The 14979-nt window shown below is 45.2% G+C and overlaps 2 protein-coding genes across 7 annotated transcripts in view; both read left to right on the forward strand.

The window, feature by feature from the left end:
- SPINK8 (serine peptidase inhibitor Kazal type 8 (putative)) overlaps nucleotides 1–702 on the forward strand; it is a 20127-nt gene extending 19425 nt beyond the window's left edge. For both annotated transcript variants that reach the window (XR_004275029.1, XR_004275028.1), the window contains one exon: nucleotides 540–702. The gene's annotated coding sequence lies outside the window, so the exon portion shown is untranslated. The remainder of the gene's footprint in view (nucleotides 1–539) is intronic.
- Nucleotides 703–6035: 5333 nt separating this feature from the next.
- On the forward strand, nucleotides 6036–13188 carry NME6 (NME/NM23 nucleoside diphosphate kinase 6). 5 transcript variants are annotated; one of them, XM_032297894.1, is made up of 6 exons: nucleotides 6036–6665; nucleotides 9099–9195; nucleotides 10599–10701; nucleotides 11286–11325; nucleotides 12229–12389; nucleotides 12675–13188. In XM_032297894.1, exons 1-6 carry the CDS (start codon nucleotides 6343–6345, stop codon nucleotides 12839–12841), a joined length of 891 nt encoding a protein of 296 aa, XP_032153785.1. In that variant the 5' UTR covers nucleotides 6036–6342; the 3' UTR covers nucleotides 12842–13188. The 5 variants fall into 5 exon arrangements, with proteins under 5 accessions (XP_032153785.1, XP_032153786.1, XP_032153789.1 ...); XM_032297898.1 differs by having other exon boundaries at nucleotides 6479–6592; XM_032297899.1 differs by having other exon boundaries at nucleotides 6593–6674.
- The last annotated feature ends 1791 nt before the right edge of the window (nucleotides 13189–14979 follow it).

Genomic DNA, 14979 nt, shown 5'->3' on the forward strand with positions numbered 1-14979 from the left:
GCCTCCTGAGTAGCTGGGATTACAGGCATGCGCCACCATGCCCAGCTGATTTTTTGTATTTTTAGTAGAGACGGGGTTTCACCATGTTGACCAGGATGGTCTCGATCTCTTGACCTCGTGATCCACCCGCCTCGGCCTCCCACAGTGCTGGGATTACAGGCTTGAGCCACCGCGCCCAGCCCCGGCTCTGTTCTTTAATACCACCTTCTATGCCTTCCATGTCCCCCAACAGGCCTCTGCCAGGACCCTGCTTCATGTTTACTCCACTGCCTCTACCGTCTGTGGGAGTTCCCAGAGGCTCTCCTGGGGTCCAAAGGCTCACCCAGACATCCACATCCTTTGCCTTCCTCTTTTCCACCCACTTCCACTCTGCTTTTTTCTTCTCCAATGACATTTTAGAATGTCTCTAACCTGCCTTAATTCGGAGAATAGTTGTTTAGCATTTCCCCTGCTGAACTACAGTTGTGGTTACCAATGTGGGGAATTTTCCTCTTAACTTCCCTAAATTTGATTTCTCTAAACAGATACTTCTCTTGCAGGAAAACTCTTGAACATACCACAAAGAATTATAAAATCTGCTGACTCTCCAGATGGCCAAGTGAAACACAATGGTTGCCTCTTCAAGTATATCCCCTTTAATTACTAATGGTTGGATCAAACTCATTGATTTATTATCTTCAATAAATGATTCTCAGCAGAAAACCTGGCTGGCAAACATTTCTCTTGGTTAATAAGAATCTTTAAAAAATATCAGATATTCTATTTTCTCATCCCAAAATGACATGACTCATGCCATAGGTTCCCTCTGTTCTTACTCAGATTGTGAGCAAATGTCCACAGAATCTAAAATTTTAGTAAGAAGAGCAAGCTTTGTGGTGTTTTTAACTTGCCCTATACCCATTCTCCCTACTCCAACTCTGCTGTAGCTTTAAATTAAACCAGCCCTGAAATCCTGGTGGAAACCAGCCTGCTAAAAGACACTAAATGGGGAAGAACAGGTTTGGAGGTCCCCAAAAACATCATTTTCAGAAAATGGTTGTTATTTGATTTTCCTGGCAGTTCCCTAGAGACCTCTTCTAGCAGGCTTGCCTTTTGGCTTTTTGTTTTGTTTTGTTTTAACCTGACTGAGAGTTCTCTCACTGAGAACTTTTTCCCTGGGGCATTTGTTAAAAACAAACAGCCTCAATTTTTTAAATTTGCAACAACCTTAAGCAATGATAACACTTAGGACAAACAAATAGTTAACCAAAAAAAACTTAAAAGAAAAAGCTGAGAATAGAATGTCCAAGGAGCTTTTGAAAAGCTCTGGCATATTTCTGGGAATCTAGAAGACCATGTCCAGGAGAATCTTTAGAAGACCCTATGTGCTCACCTTGGCTGACTTTAAGGCTCTGAATAGCAAGAAATAAAATCTAAAGCAGAGTTGTAAACTGCATACCTGACCTTTGGAGGCATGGCTCCGTACATACAGAATACCTCAGCAAAGGCAGAAAGATGTATTGGTTCTAAGTATTTAAAAACTATATCCAATCATTAGATGACTACTAAACTAATGGAACAGTCTTCAATGGTTACACACCACCAAGAATACAGACGTTAAAAAATTAGTTGATAAAAATCACTAAACAGGGCCGGGCGCGGTGGCTCAAGCCTGTAATCCCAGCACTGCGGGAGGCCGAGGCGGGTGGATCACGAGGTCAAGAGATCGAGACCATCCTGGTCAACATGGTGAAACCCCATCTCTACTAAAAATACAAAAAATTAGCTGGGCATGGTGGTGCGTGCCTGTAATCCCAGCGATTCAGGAGGCTGGGGCAGGAGAATTACCTGAACGCGAGAGGCGGAGGTTGCGGTGAGCCGAGATCGCGCCATTGCACTCCAGCCTGGGTAACAAGAGCGAAACTCCGTCTCAAAAAAAAAAAAAAATCACTAAACAAATGAATAGCAGCAACAACAAACCCCAGGGAAGGGGAGAATCTGATTTCCAAACTTGCCACATTATATTATTTAAAGCATCCAGTTTTCAACAAAATATTATGACATATGCAAAGAAACAAGAAAATCTGGCACGCGCACACACACACACACACACACACGCACACACAAATCAGTCAATAGAAATTGTTGCTAAGAAAGCTCCAATGTTGGACTTACTAGACAAAGACTTTAAATCAGCCATTTAAAATATATTTGCGCCAGGCAGGTGACACATGCCTGTAATCCCAACACTTTGGGAGCCTGAGGTAAAAGGATCACTTGAGGCTGGGAGTTCAAGACCAGCCTGGGCTGCACATGGTGGCTCCCGCCTGTAATCCCAGCAATTTGGGAGGCCAAGGCAGGCGGATCACAAGGTCAAGAGATTGAGATCATCCTGGCCAACATGGTGAAACCCTGTCTATACTAAAAATACAAAAATTAGCTGGGTGTGGTAGCATGCAACTGTAGTCCCAGATACTGGGGAGGCTGCGGCAAGGGAATTACTTGAACCTGGGAGGTGGAGGTTGCAGTGACCTGAGATTGCGCCACTGCACTCCAGCCAGGGAACAGAGCAAGACTCTGTCTAAAAACAAAACAAAACAAAACAAAACAAAACAAAAACAGCCTGGACAACATAGTGAGACCCCATCACTACAAAAAAATTAAAAATTACTGGGCATATTGGCATGTGCCTGTAGTTCTAGCTATTCAGGAGGCTGAGGTGGGAGGATTGCTTGAGCCCAGGAGGCTTAGGCTACAGTGAGCTATGATTGTGCCACTGCATTCTAGCCTGAGGGACAGCAAGACCTTATTTTTAAAAAATAGACATATATACATGTATACATATTTTTTCAAAGGGATAAACTATGTCTAAAGAAATAAAGTATAAGAATGATGTGTGAACAGCTAGAGAACATCATAAAGCAATGATTTTTTAAAAAAATATAACTTCTGACTGGGCACAGTGGATCACTCCTGTAATCTCAGCACTTTGGGAGGCTGAGGCAGGCAAATCACAAGGTCAAGAGATTGAGACCATCCTGGTCATGGTGAAACCCTGTCTCTACTAAAATACAAAAAATTAGCTGGGCATGGTGGCACGTGTCTGTAGTCTCAGGAGGCTGAGGCAAGGGAATCGCTTGAACCCAGGAGACGGGGGTTGCAGTGAGCCAAGATCATGCCACTGCACTCCAGCCTGGTGACAGAGCAAAACGTCATCTCAAAAAATATATATATAACTTCTTGAGGTGATAAGTGCAATAACTAAAATGACAAATTCACTAGAGAGGCTAAACATGCAGAAGAAAGAACAAGTGACCTTGAAGAAAGGCTGACATTATCCAGTGTGAGGAGCAGAAAGAGAAAGGAACAGAGCCCTGGAAGCCTGAGGGATATAATCAAGCTTAACAACATAAAAATGATGATAGTCCAGGAAGGAGAAGGAAGAAAGAAAAAGGTGGAAAGATATTTGAAGAAATAATGGCTGAAAATATCTCAAATTTTTTGAAGAATGTTAACATTCATATCCAAGCAACTCAGCAAACTACAAGTAGGACAAACTCAAAGAAATCCACACCTATACACATCATAATCTCCGTCAAAAGCCAAAGACCAAGAGAAAAATTTTTTGAAAGCAGCAAAAGAGATGCAAATCATTAAGTACAAATGATCCTCAGTAAGATTAGCATCTAGTTTCTCATCAGAAAACATGGAGGCCAGAAAACAGTGGGATAACATATTCAAAGTGCTAACACAAAAAAATACCAGCCAAGAATTCTATATCCATAAACACAATCCTTCAGAAATGAAAGAGAGGCCAGGTGCAGTGGCTCACACCTGTAATCCCAGCACTTTGGGACGCTGAGGTGGGTGAATCACCTGAGGTCAGAAGTTCAAGACCAGCCTGGCCAACATGGTGAAACCCTCTCTACTAAAAATACAAAATTAGCCAGGTGTGGTGGTGCATGCCTGTAATCCCAGCTAATGAAGGAGAAAGTAAGACAGACCAACAAAACTAATAAAAACCAAAAGAATTTCTCTCCAGGAGATCCACCCTATAGGAAACACTAAAGGGAATACTTCAGGCTGAAATGAAAGGACACTTAAATCCACATGGGGAAATGAAGAGAACTGGTAAAGGTAACTACACAGGTAACTATAAAGACAGTATAAATATGTGGTTTTGTTTGTAAATCTTTTATTATCCTATATGATTTAAAAGACAACTATGTAAAGCAGTAGTTAATAATAAATAATAACAATATTATATGCTTGATGGTGTGCCACAGGTTTCTGAGGCTCTGTTCCTCTTTTTCTAACTTGTTGAGATAGAGGCTTACTGAATTTCCAGTCTTTCTTCTTTTCTAAGATATGTATTTTAGGCTGCAAATTTCCATCTAAGCAAGGCTTTAGCAGTATCAATTTGTTAAAAATTATATCTAAATGGCCAGGCGTGGTGGCTCATGCCTATAATCCCAGCCCTTTGAGAGGCCGAGGCAGGTAGATCACCTGAGGTCAGGAGTTTGAGACCAGCCTGGCCAACATGGTGAAACCCCATCTCTACTAATAATATAAAAATTTGCCAGGCATGATGGCACAGGCCTCTAATCCCAGCTACTCGTGAGTCTGAGGCAGGAGAATCACTTGACCCGGAAGGTGGGGGTTGCAGTGAGCCGACATCACACCACTGCACTCCAGCCTGGGCTACAAGAACAAAACTCCATCTCAAAAAAAAAAAAAGTATATCTAAGAATAGTATACATACAGAATTCACATTAAGGGTAGCATTGAATGAGGCACCTGGTCAGTACTAAGTGTTTAGTAAATGTTTTTTATTACTACTGTGAATTCTCCTTTGTCTGATGATCATGCTGGGAAGACTCGGGGTGGTGATGCTGTGGCTCTCATCTGCTGGGCCATGGTGATTACTGTATTGCTGGTTTCTTTTGCTGTCTGTATCCTAGAACAGGAGCTTTACTGAGCCATCCATGTCCTCTGTCTGAGACCTTTGCAACTTATAAGGACTGTTCTCTTCCTTTCAGGGGCTGAGATGACTTGCTGACTGAAGCCCCTTTGTAGAGATACAGAGGTATAGTCAAAATGACTGAGATTTTTGTTGCTCATCTTCGAGGAAGATTTGTTGAGGCTTGCTGTTATACACCATATCTTCTATGTAGTTTGCTGGCTTATTCACTGGGTCCTTTGGCCTACTGCAGTTTCAGTTGCTACAGCTCCCTCTGTGACTCAGGGTGGGGAAAAGTACTGGCTTGTCATCTTTGGAGTTACAGTTGGGGACCTGAGGTTCGACAATCAGAGGTTAGAATTCATGGGTTGGGGTTTAGGGATTCGAGATTAGGATTAGGAGGTTAGAAGGTAAGTATCAAGGGCTCAGGATCAAGAGACCAGGTCTAGGATTAAAGGGTTATGAATTTAGGAACTAGGGCCTGGGTTAGGATTGGAACTGATTATCAAAGGAGTTAAGGTTAGAGTAGGGGGTGGTGGTCAGGGGTCAAAACAAAAAGAGAAGAAATGGAGGGGTCTCTGAAGAGACTGGAAAAACTTTCCTCAGAAGTTCCCAAAGGTGGAGGGGGTATCAGGAAACTATTGGGAAGTAGCTTCTTATTGCTGCAGAGAGAGAAGCCATGAGGAGTTAGGGACAAACCTTCCAAGAGGGCATTACCCGTGTAGCAGATACTGAAGTCAGTTAAATGTGCAAGTAAGTATTTAAACTGATGATGGTTATCGTTTATATTCACTCTTCTCATTCTCAGTGATTCCCTCAAAAAAAACCCCAAGAAACAAAAACACTTTTTTAACCGCCTTTATTCATCCTGCCACAATGGACCCCGATCCATTCTCCCTGTCCTCATCCTCTGCATACATCACAGTACCCACCAAGAATACACCCAGTTCTCATCTCCTCACCCTGGACTACTACAATAGACTCCATAGTAACCCAATCCACACCTTACTGCCCAGATTCCTAATGACACGTCCAAGGTCGTTATAACTTGCTTCCCTCATGACTTATGTACACCTGGGCTCCAGCCAAGGATCCTTCGTGCCAGTGTATCGCTCCGAGCTCAAAACACTTTGAAGGGCTGCCTTCAAAGCACTCGAGATCGAGCGCTGAAGTTCTTTGCCCTCCGTGTACTTTTGACAAATACTGGGCATCAACCATGTTCCAGGCACTACCCTAGGCAAAGAAAATAACGAGATGGGCAAGGTTTCCGTCTGTGTTCCTGCTAGCGGACATCACCCGCGCCGGGCTGCCACCCTGAACTGCCCGTCCGGTCCTCTAGGTTCAGCCACTTGGCGGAGCGCCGCACGGCACCCGACACGGCACTCCCTCCCGCAGTGGGCGCCATGCTGGCTTCCGAGAAGCGGTTCTCACAAGCGAGTTCCATCGCCCAATACGGCTTCATCTTCTACTGCCGTCCGCAGCAAGAGCACGGGCCGAGGCCAGCCCACGGCTCTTCACTGCGCGTCTCACACCGCAGCGCAACCAAGCGAGGACCCCGAGGTGAGCTGCCCGGCGAGCGCCTGAAGGACCCCGCGAGGGCCGCAGGCTATCCAGCGTGGCGCCTGGTGGCCGAGCCCGGTGTGGGAGGACCAGGTAAACCCGGCGCTGGAGTCCCGCTACACTGGGGCTCCGAAAGACCCAGAATCTGGGGTGGACTAGGCCCCGGGTACGAGGGGTGAGGGTTGCGCAGTCGTAGGCCTAGAGAAATAGGGGGCCGGGTCGAGAGCTGAGGCCGTGAGCCTTGGGGGCTGGAGGGCGTGGCCACAGGGGTAGGGGCGCAGGTCTCGGCCGCGCGTAGGTAAACCAGGGCAGGGCAGCCGCCCTCCAGGAATCCGAGTGGTGGTCCGCTCAAGGGCTGAGGGGCAAATGTACTGACAGCTTTAACATTTTTAATTCTCTGATGGAGTCACCTTTAAGTCGAGCAGGTTTTTCGACTTGTCAGTTTCTTGTAAACCGACAGTCAGGACAGCCACAACTTAGATGCATTAGGAAAGGAATCATGTCCTCCCTACAGGCCGCATGTTCTTGCCACGAGAACCCCTAGCAGCCTAGCCTTGGAGTAGCTGGATCAGGTGCATTCGTTGGTTCATTCAGATACTGTTAAGAGCCAGCTCTGTGCTAGGCAGTTCTTACATCTTCTGGTGGGGAAGACACTGAGAACTTGCACGGAGCTGTGAGAAAGTATAACGGGAAGTGAGCTAAGATCTCGAAGGTGAGCAGGAGATAACCAGAGAAAGCACGTCCGGGACTGCGAAAACTACTCACACAAAGGCCGTCAAGCCAGAAAGTCTTTCGAAACTGAAAGGCCCATGACGTTGGAGCTAGCGAAACTTAAGGAGTGTGGGGTTCCAGATGAGGCTAGAGAGGTAGGTGGGGACCACAAGATCATGCAGAGCCTGGGAGGCCATGATAAGGATTTTGGTTGTTATTCTAAGAGCAGGGTGCCCTTTAAAGCGTTAAGGAGGAAACCTTATGATTAGATTTGCATATTTAGTTCACTTTGCTGCTGTGTGGAGATTGTAGAGGTTAGCACGTCAGAAACTGGGAGACCAGTGAGGAGGCTGTTAAGATGTCCGGAGGGGAATGATGATGTCTTGGAGTTAGGGTGGTAGCAGCTGAGGGGGAGAGAATAGTATGGGTTTGGAGATATATTAGGTGGGAAAAATTGCCAGAAGTTGGTGATAGTGTGGATATGAAGAGTGAGGGAGGGGAGGTGTCATGAATGTCTCTGTAGACAACTGCTGAAAATGATGTTACCACCTGTGGCATTAGGGAGAATGCATTGGGTGATCTTGTACTAGTTAGATTGGGCTTGGCTTTATGGTTTGGGTGGAAAATCGGGTTGAAAGGTGTAGAAAGAACATGAATAGAAGAGACTATGGCATAGTTTCTTTGTTTGGGCCAGATTCTAATACCACCTTTAACAGGACTGACAGGCTTTAGGGTAAGATAAAAGAGAATGTTGTCTAGACTCTGTCCCTGCTTGTGTTAATGGAAAATGGAAACCTTCTATGTATTTGTTGACAAATGAGAGATTTTACACACACACACACACACACACACACACACACACAGAGAGAGAGAGACAGAGAAAGAGAGAGAGAGGAGAGTCAGGGTCTTGTTTTGTTGCCCAGCTCAAAATCCTGACCTCAAGTACTGATATTACAGGTGTGAGTCACCACACATGGCCAAATGAGAGATAATGTTGAGATAAGACTTGAGACAAAGGCTTTACTCCCATCACATATAACTCGGATTCTACAGTTGGAAAAGACCTCAAAATTCCCTTAGTCCAGTTTATAAAATGCTTTTATGTCCATTATGTCATTTCTACAAAGTTGAGCACTTGTAGCATGCTAGACCCTAGGTATACAAAGATGAATAGAAATAAGACTATATAGGTTTATTTAGTAAATAAAATTGATCAAGCACCTTTGTGCCCGGCACTGTTTCAAATGCAAAATGGTTATGACTTGTTCCTGTCATTGGAGCTGCATGTTGACAAGTCTTGCCACTGAGGACAGCTGAGTGTATTAACAGGTTGCTTTGGGCACAGGAGATCCTGATCTCTCCATAATATTAGATAAGAGATGCTGTATATCCAGCAGACTTTTTGGTATCCTGGCAGCACCTCAGTTCCTGTCCATCAGTCTTCCAATTCTAGATTTGATAGGAGAGCACTATGGGATGGAGGATTTTAAGAGATGAATTCATCATTATACCCTGTGAATAGGCTGTTTAGGAGTATAAATTGTAAATCCTCTATAAAATACAAAAGAAAGGAAGGGATATTGGCAGAGACAGTATTTAAACTTGAGTTTCTCTTGAATGGGTAACTCTCTTATAGGCTTACAGTTGCACCAAATTATATACTCCATGGGGCAACTTGAATGCTCCCTCTACCACTCCCTTCACTTGATCCCATGAGCCCAAATGGGGAATTAAATAAAATAATCTGTATGACCTTAAGATGAAACTGTCACATTCTTTATGAGTGTCAGGAGTGAGAGCGATTGGCTTGCAAGGCTGCATGGCTCCAGTGTAGGGAAGGCTGGGAGTGCAGTCCTGAAGGGTTCCTAATACACCTCTCTAATGGCAGGAGTGAGATGGCCTCAATCTTGCGAAGCCCTCAGGCTCTCCAGCTCACTCTAGCCCTGATCAAGCCTGATGCAGTCGCCCATCCACTGATTCTGGAGGTAAGACTGAATCCTAAACCTCTACCTCATGCCCTTGGAATTGCCACTGCTTCAGGTGCCATTCGGCCACTTGTGACTGACAGCACAGACTTGTGCTGGATGCTGTGGAGGCAAAACTAGATGCCATGAACTCTGACCTAAGGACACTAAAAATCTATTGGAGACTTGAGGCAGATCTAAAATATAAGAAAGGACCCAATGCAATAATAGAGAGAACCAAATCTCAAGACAATGTACATGTGTTCGTTTCTATTGCTACATAACACATTACTCCAGACTTAAGAGCTTAAAACAATACTCATTTATTATTTCACAGTTCTATAGTTTAGAGGTCCAGTAGGCTTGGCTGAGTTGTTTCCTTAAGGTCTCAGGAGGCCAAAGTCAAGATATTGGCTGACCAGGCCCTTATCGGGAGAGTCTGGGGGAAGAATCCACTTCCAGGTTCATTCAGGTTGTTGGCAGAGTTCATGTCCTTATGATGGTAGGACTGAGGCTGCCATTTCCCTGTTGGCCTTCAGGCAGGAATTACTCCCAGTGTCTAGAGACCACTCACATTCCTCATCACATGGCCCACTGCATCTTCAAGATAGCTACAGTGCATCGAATCCTTATGCTTTGAATCTCTCTGACTTCTTCAGCCTTTAGCCCGAGAAAATGCTTGGACTTGAGAAGCCTTCACAGTTCTAATCCCACAGGGCTCATGTGATTAATTAGACCCACCTGGATAATCTCCCTTTTGATTATAGCAGAATCAACTGATTAGTAACCTTAATTATACCTACAAAATCCCTATTGTTATGTGATGTAACATAATCACATTGCATCACATTCACAGTCCTGGGGATTAGGGTGGGAAATCCTGGTGGGGCTTGGGATCATTTTCACATTCTGCTTACCATAGTTTGATAAGGTGCTCACTAACTGAGCAGCACTGCTAAGTAAGCCTACAATGGTGCAGAGGAAGATCAGGCAGTCAGGAATGGGGGCCTGGAAGTGGCAGGACTCACCTGGGCCTCAAAGGAACTACCCAACACCTGACCAGAATGTGACATGTAAATTACAGAGTTTCTCATCTATCAAGTGTGATAGTTTGGAAGCAGTGAGAGAAACTCAAGGCAGGACCACTAAGAAGACTTTTACGGTGATCTGAGTGGTGGGTCCTGTGGTCTTGAGCTCAAGGAGCTACAGGTATGGAAGGGCAGAGACAGCACACCCTGTCCCTTTTCACCCAAGGCGCACACTCTTGCTCTGTGACTAGAGGTCTTGACCTTACTCCACCTCATCTTCTCACCCCCCAATATGACAAACCCTCAAGTCCTGAGCAACAGTGGGTACTCGTGGTTTCTTTTGGTCAGTTTTGGTATCCTGATTAATTTTTATTTTGGGGGGGGTGGTTTATTCAGGCTGTTCATCAGCAGATTCTAAGCAACAAGTTCCTGATTATACGAATGAGAGAACTACTGTGGAGAAAGGAAGATTGCCAGAGGTTTTACCGAGAGCATGAAGGTAGGATCAACAATCCTCAGAATGGAAGGTGCCTCAATCCCAAGAGCCCTGTAAGAGTGATTTTACCTGGAACACAATGGCAGGCTCTCTGACCTACCAACCATGTACAGTTGCAGCCAGTTTTCTGAAATCTTGGTTTAAAACACACATTTTTCATGATTATCCATCTTTTTTTTCCCAAGAAGGGTTCCACCTTATAGTCCTAACCAGAAACTTAGTTTTATGTCGTGATAATATCACTAGTTAACATATAGTGCATGGATGTTTACCATCAGACACTGTCCTAGTGCTCATTTTTTCATTCAGTTTTCCCAACAACTCTAAAAAGTAGGTGTTGTTATATACCCTGTATACAGATTAGGAAGCAAAGTTACGTTTAGAAGGTTAATGATTTACCCAAAACTACGCAGGTTGTAAGTGTCAGAGCCTGGATTCACACCCAGGTTTGTCAGACTCCAAGGTCCTTGTTCTCGTCTCTAAAACAATTTTTATTTTTATTATTCTAGGTAAGGAGGTAGAAGGACAGAAAGTTGCCTTGGGCACCAGGATGAAGGTATCCTGATGAAGGTCCTCTCTTTTTGCAGGGCGTTTTTTCTATCAGCGGCTTGTGGAGTTCATGGCCAGGTACTTCTAATTTAGTTCCAGCATCTTTATCCACTGAGGCGAATCTCCCCTGCCACTAAATGGATTTGTTAATTTCACTGCCATTCTTTAAAGCTGTAGTCAGGCCAGATACGGTGGCTCACTCCTGTAATCCCAGCACTTTGGGAGGTCGAGGCAGGTGGATCATTTGAGATCAGGAGTTCAGACTAGCCTAGCCAACATGGTGAAACCCCATCTCTACTAAAAATACAAAAAATTAGCCAGGCATGGTGGTGGGTGCCTGTAATCCCAGCTACCCGGGAGGCCGAGGCAGGAGAATTGCTCGAACCCAGGAGGTAGAGGTTATAGTGAGCCAAGATCATGCCACTGCACTCCAGCCAGCACAACAAGAGTGAAACTCTGCCTCAGAAACCCCAAAAATACAAAACAATTAGTTAGGCATGGTGGCAGGTGCCTATAATCCCAGCTACTCGAGAGGCTGAGGCAGGAGAATCACTTACACTTGAGAAGTGGAGGTAGCAGTGGGCCAAGATTGCACCACTGTACTCCAGCCTGGGTGACAGAGTGAGACTCCATCTCAAAAAATAAAATAAAAGTTGTAATCAATGTCAAGTCTGAAGAAATGGGTTTGGGGCTGTCACCAAGCTGATGCTGACCTGTTAGGCCCCTGTCCTGTGGTGGTTACTGGACCAGTGGCTGTAGAAGAGTCCCATCGAATGCTGTGTAGCCACCCTACTGATCTCTGCATGCTTTATGTACACCAGCAAGGGCCTTGTATCACCTACTTGAAGCAGCGTTGGCATTCGGCTGGAAAGGCAGGAAAACTCTCAGAACATAGAGTGTGTCTTTATTCAGGCCCTGCTCACAGCACACCCTTCTAGTCCAGATGGCCAGATTCCTTACATGTGCTCATTTTGTTCACAGCGGGCCAATCCGAGCCTACATCCTCGCCCACAAGGATGCCATCCAGCTCTGGAGGACGCTCATGGGACCCACCAGAGTGTTCCGAGCACGCTATGTGGCCCCAGATTCCATTCGTGGGAGTTTTGGCCTCACTGACACCCGCAATACCACCCATGGCTCTGGTAAGTCAGCCTCCCCTGTCCACAACCACAAATAAGCAGGATATTTTGGGGTTAGTGAGCAGACTGTGTGGTAGAGTTGACAGCCAGGTCTCTCCAGTGAGCTTTCTTCCATTTGTGTTTCTGGTCTTTGTAGCCATGTTGGCAGATGTGGCCTGTTGACTTTCTTTACATGCCCCAGGACTGAAGGGGCAGACGAAGTAGAGGCTTAGGTTTCTGAACCTGATTATGACTGCCTCTTGCTTCTACCATGTGATAACCCCTTCTCTGTCTTATCTCCCCTTACAGACTCTGTGGTTTCAGCCAGCAGAGAGATTGCAGCCTTCTTCCCTGACTTCAGTGAACAGCGCTGGTATGAGGAGGAAGAGCCCCAGTTGCGCTGTGGCCCTGTGTGCTATAGCCCAGAGGGAGGTGTCCACTATGTAGCCGGAACAGGAGGCTTAGGACCAGCCTGATGCAGTCTAGGAAGACCAGTGGCAGCGCCCAGAATTTTCTCCTAGATGTCTAGTCTAAAACAGTCTCCTGGGACCAGGGAAGCCTGGGCTCATAATGCCATTTCTGCTGGGCGTCACCACCTGCCTGAGGGCCTAGCTTACCACTGAACATCCTCCAGAATCTAGCTTTCTATCTACCTCTTCTCTGGAATGTTCATGGTGGTTCAGAAGAATGATGACTCCTCTTTTTACTGAGAACTGTTCATCCTTCAATAAGCTTGCCTAACTGACTTGCCTGAAGAATGCAGTGACTCTAAGCAACATTTGGCCTGTCTTCCTCAATAAATGTCAGTGTTCTGAACCCTTTATGCTGCCACATTTAGGGGGAACTTTTCAGGCTTCATCATTCTGACCTCTCAGCAGTATTCAGAATTGCTTCATTCTGTAGAAACACTCTCTTCTGTTGGAGTTTCTGATCCCACACCCTTGGTTTTCTCCTTCTCTGCCTTTCCTTCATCTCCTTTATCAGATTATGCAAACATTTATTTTCATAAATTTTCTATTCAAGACATACTGAAAAATACAAAGACAGTTAAGAAGTGATTGGGTCCTCAAGTTGCTAATTATGAATTTGGGTAGTGAGCCAACTATAATGTGGCAGAGATGGAGACGTGCCCTAACAGAGTTATGAAGTCCTGTGGGAGAACAGAGGAAAGGTTTCCTTTGGCTAGGTGAGGAGGTGAGGGAGATAGGGTGGGAAGGCTTTTATAAAAGATGTAGCTGGCATTGGAACTAAGCCTCAAGATCAAATATGGCATCCATAGCAGGGCTCTGGAGCACTAGGCAATCTGTTTGTTTTCAGGAATATATGGGTCAGTTTGGTATGTATGTGTGACCCAAGAAACCTGCGACACTTCTTATGACAGGTCTTGACTTTTCTTTCTCAGTACATATATATTTTTCTCCTTTTGGTGGCCTTGAAACCTTTTAGTTGAAAACTGCCTTCACTATCTACCACTTTCACTAATGGTAGACCAGGAAATTTGGACCCACTGAACAGAAAACAACTAGAAAAGCTGTGCAAAACAGCGTCTATCTGAACGCATCAGCTGCCAATATAGGACCAAAATTCAGGACAAAGAAACTCAGAGAAGTGAGTCTGGGACTTAGAGCCTCTCTTCCCATAAGGGTACCTGCTGATCTGGAAGAGGCAGCTGAGAGGTTAAGAAACTGAGCAGAACTTTCAATAACTTGTGTTAGGGAGCCAGCTACATGAATGCTGGCAGAAGACACAGATTCCTTGGGCAGAGACTAGTGCTCAGGGCACAGCAGGCAGCGTGTTTGCCTTGGTCCTCCTTGCCCTCCAAGACCCACAGGGCAACACTGGCAGGCCCAGGTGAGTGTTACACACAGTAGGTTTGCATCATGGCTAAGGAACCACAATCTTAGGGAGATACTATCTCTGTCTTCTAAGGCCATTTGCTGTACAAAAATCCCTGAAATAGTCTGGAACAAAAATCTGTTCAACATCAGGCCGCAAGACACCCAGAAAGACAAGAGACACAGAATTATCTCCCAATAAAACTGCATCTCATTTAATGGGAGTTGGGTTTCTGTAGAGAAGAAACCTGGCTCCCATAAATATGGAAAGGGAGAAAACTAGAATAAACCAGTAATATCTGGAATTGGAGATATCAGTGTGAACTCATGTTTTATAGCAATATATGTAAATATGTTTTTGTATGTATGTAGGCACGTATAGTCCCTTGCACTGACCGGAGAGCAGTGACACTCCAATGGTAATGACCACACCCAGCACCCAGATCCACCAAAAGACAAATGCTATGGTCTGAATTATATCCCCCTAAAATTCATATGTTGAAGGCCTAACCCCCCAATGTGATGATATTTGGAAGCAGAACATTTAGGAGATAATTAAGTTTAGATGGCTAGGTGCGGTGGCTCACACCTGTAATAATCCCAGCACTTTGGGAGGCTGAGGCAGGCGGATCACCTGAGGTCAGGTGTTGGACACCAGCCTGGCCAACATGGCAAAACCCTGTCTCTACTAAAAATACAAAAATTAGCCAGGCATGGTGATGCATGCCTGTAACCCCAGCTACTCGAGAGGCAGAGGCAGGAGAATCACTTGAACCTGG

This window comes from Sapajus apella, unplaced genomic scaffold, assembly GCF_009761245.1.
Source record: "Sapajus apella isolate SASKATOON/1434 unplaced genomic scaffold, GSC_monkey_1.0 scaffold38, whole genome shotgun sequence".
In the NCBI taxonomy this organism is placed as follows: domain Eukaryota; kingdom Metazoa; phylum Chordata; class Mammalia; order Primates; family Cebidae; genus Sapajus; species Sapajus apella.

Coding starts and splice junctions, on each gene's coding strand:
- NME6 (XM_032297894.1), top strand. CDS start 6,343: ATGCTGGCTTCCGAGAAGCGGTTCTCACAAGCGAGTTCCATCGCCCAA. Junction 6,666..9,098: donor TGGGGTGGACTAGGCCCCGG/GTACGAGGGGTG, acceptor CTCTAATGGCAG/GAGTGAGATGGCCTCAATCT. Junction 9,196..10,598: donor CCCATCCACTGATTCTGGAG/GTAAGACTGAAT, acceptor TGGTTTATTCAG/GCTGTTCATCAGCAGATTCT.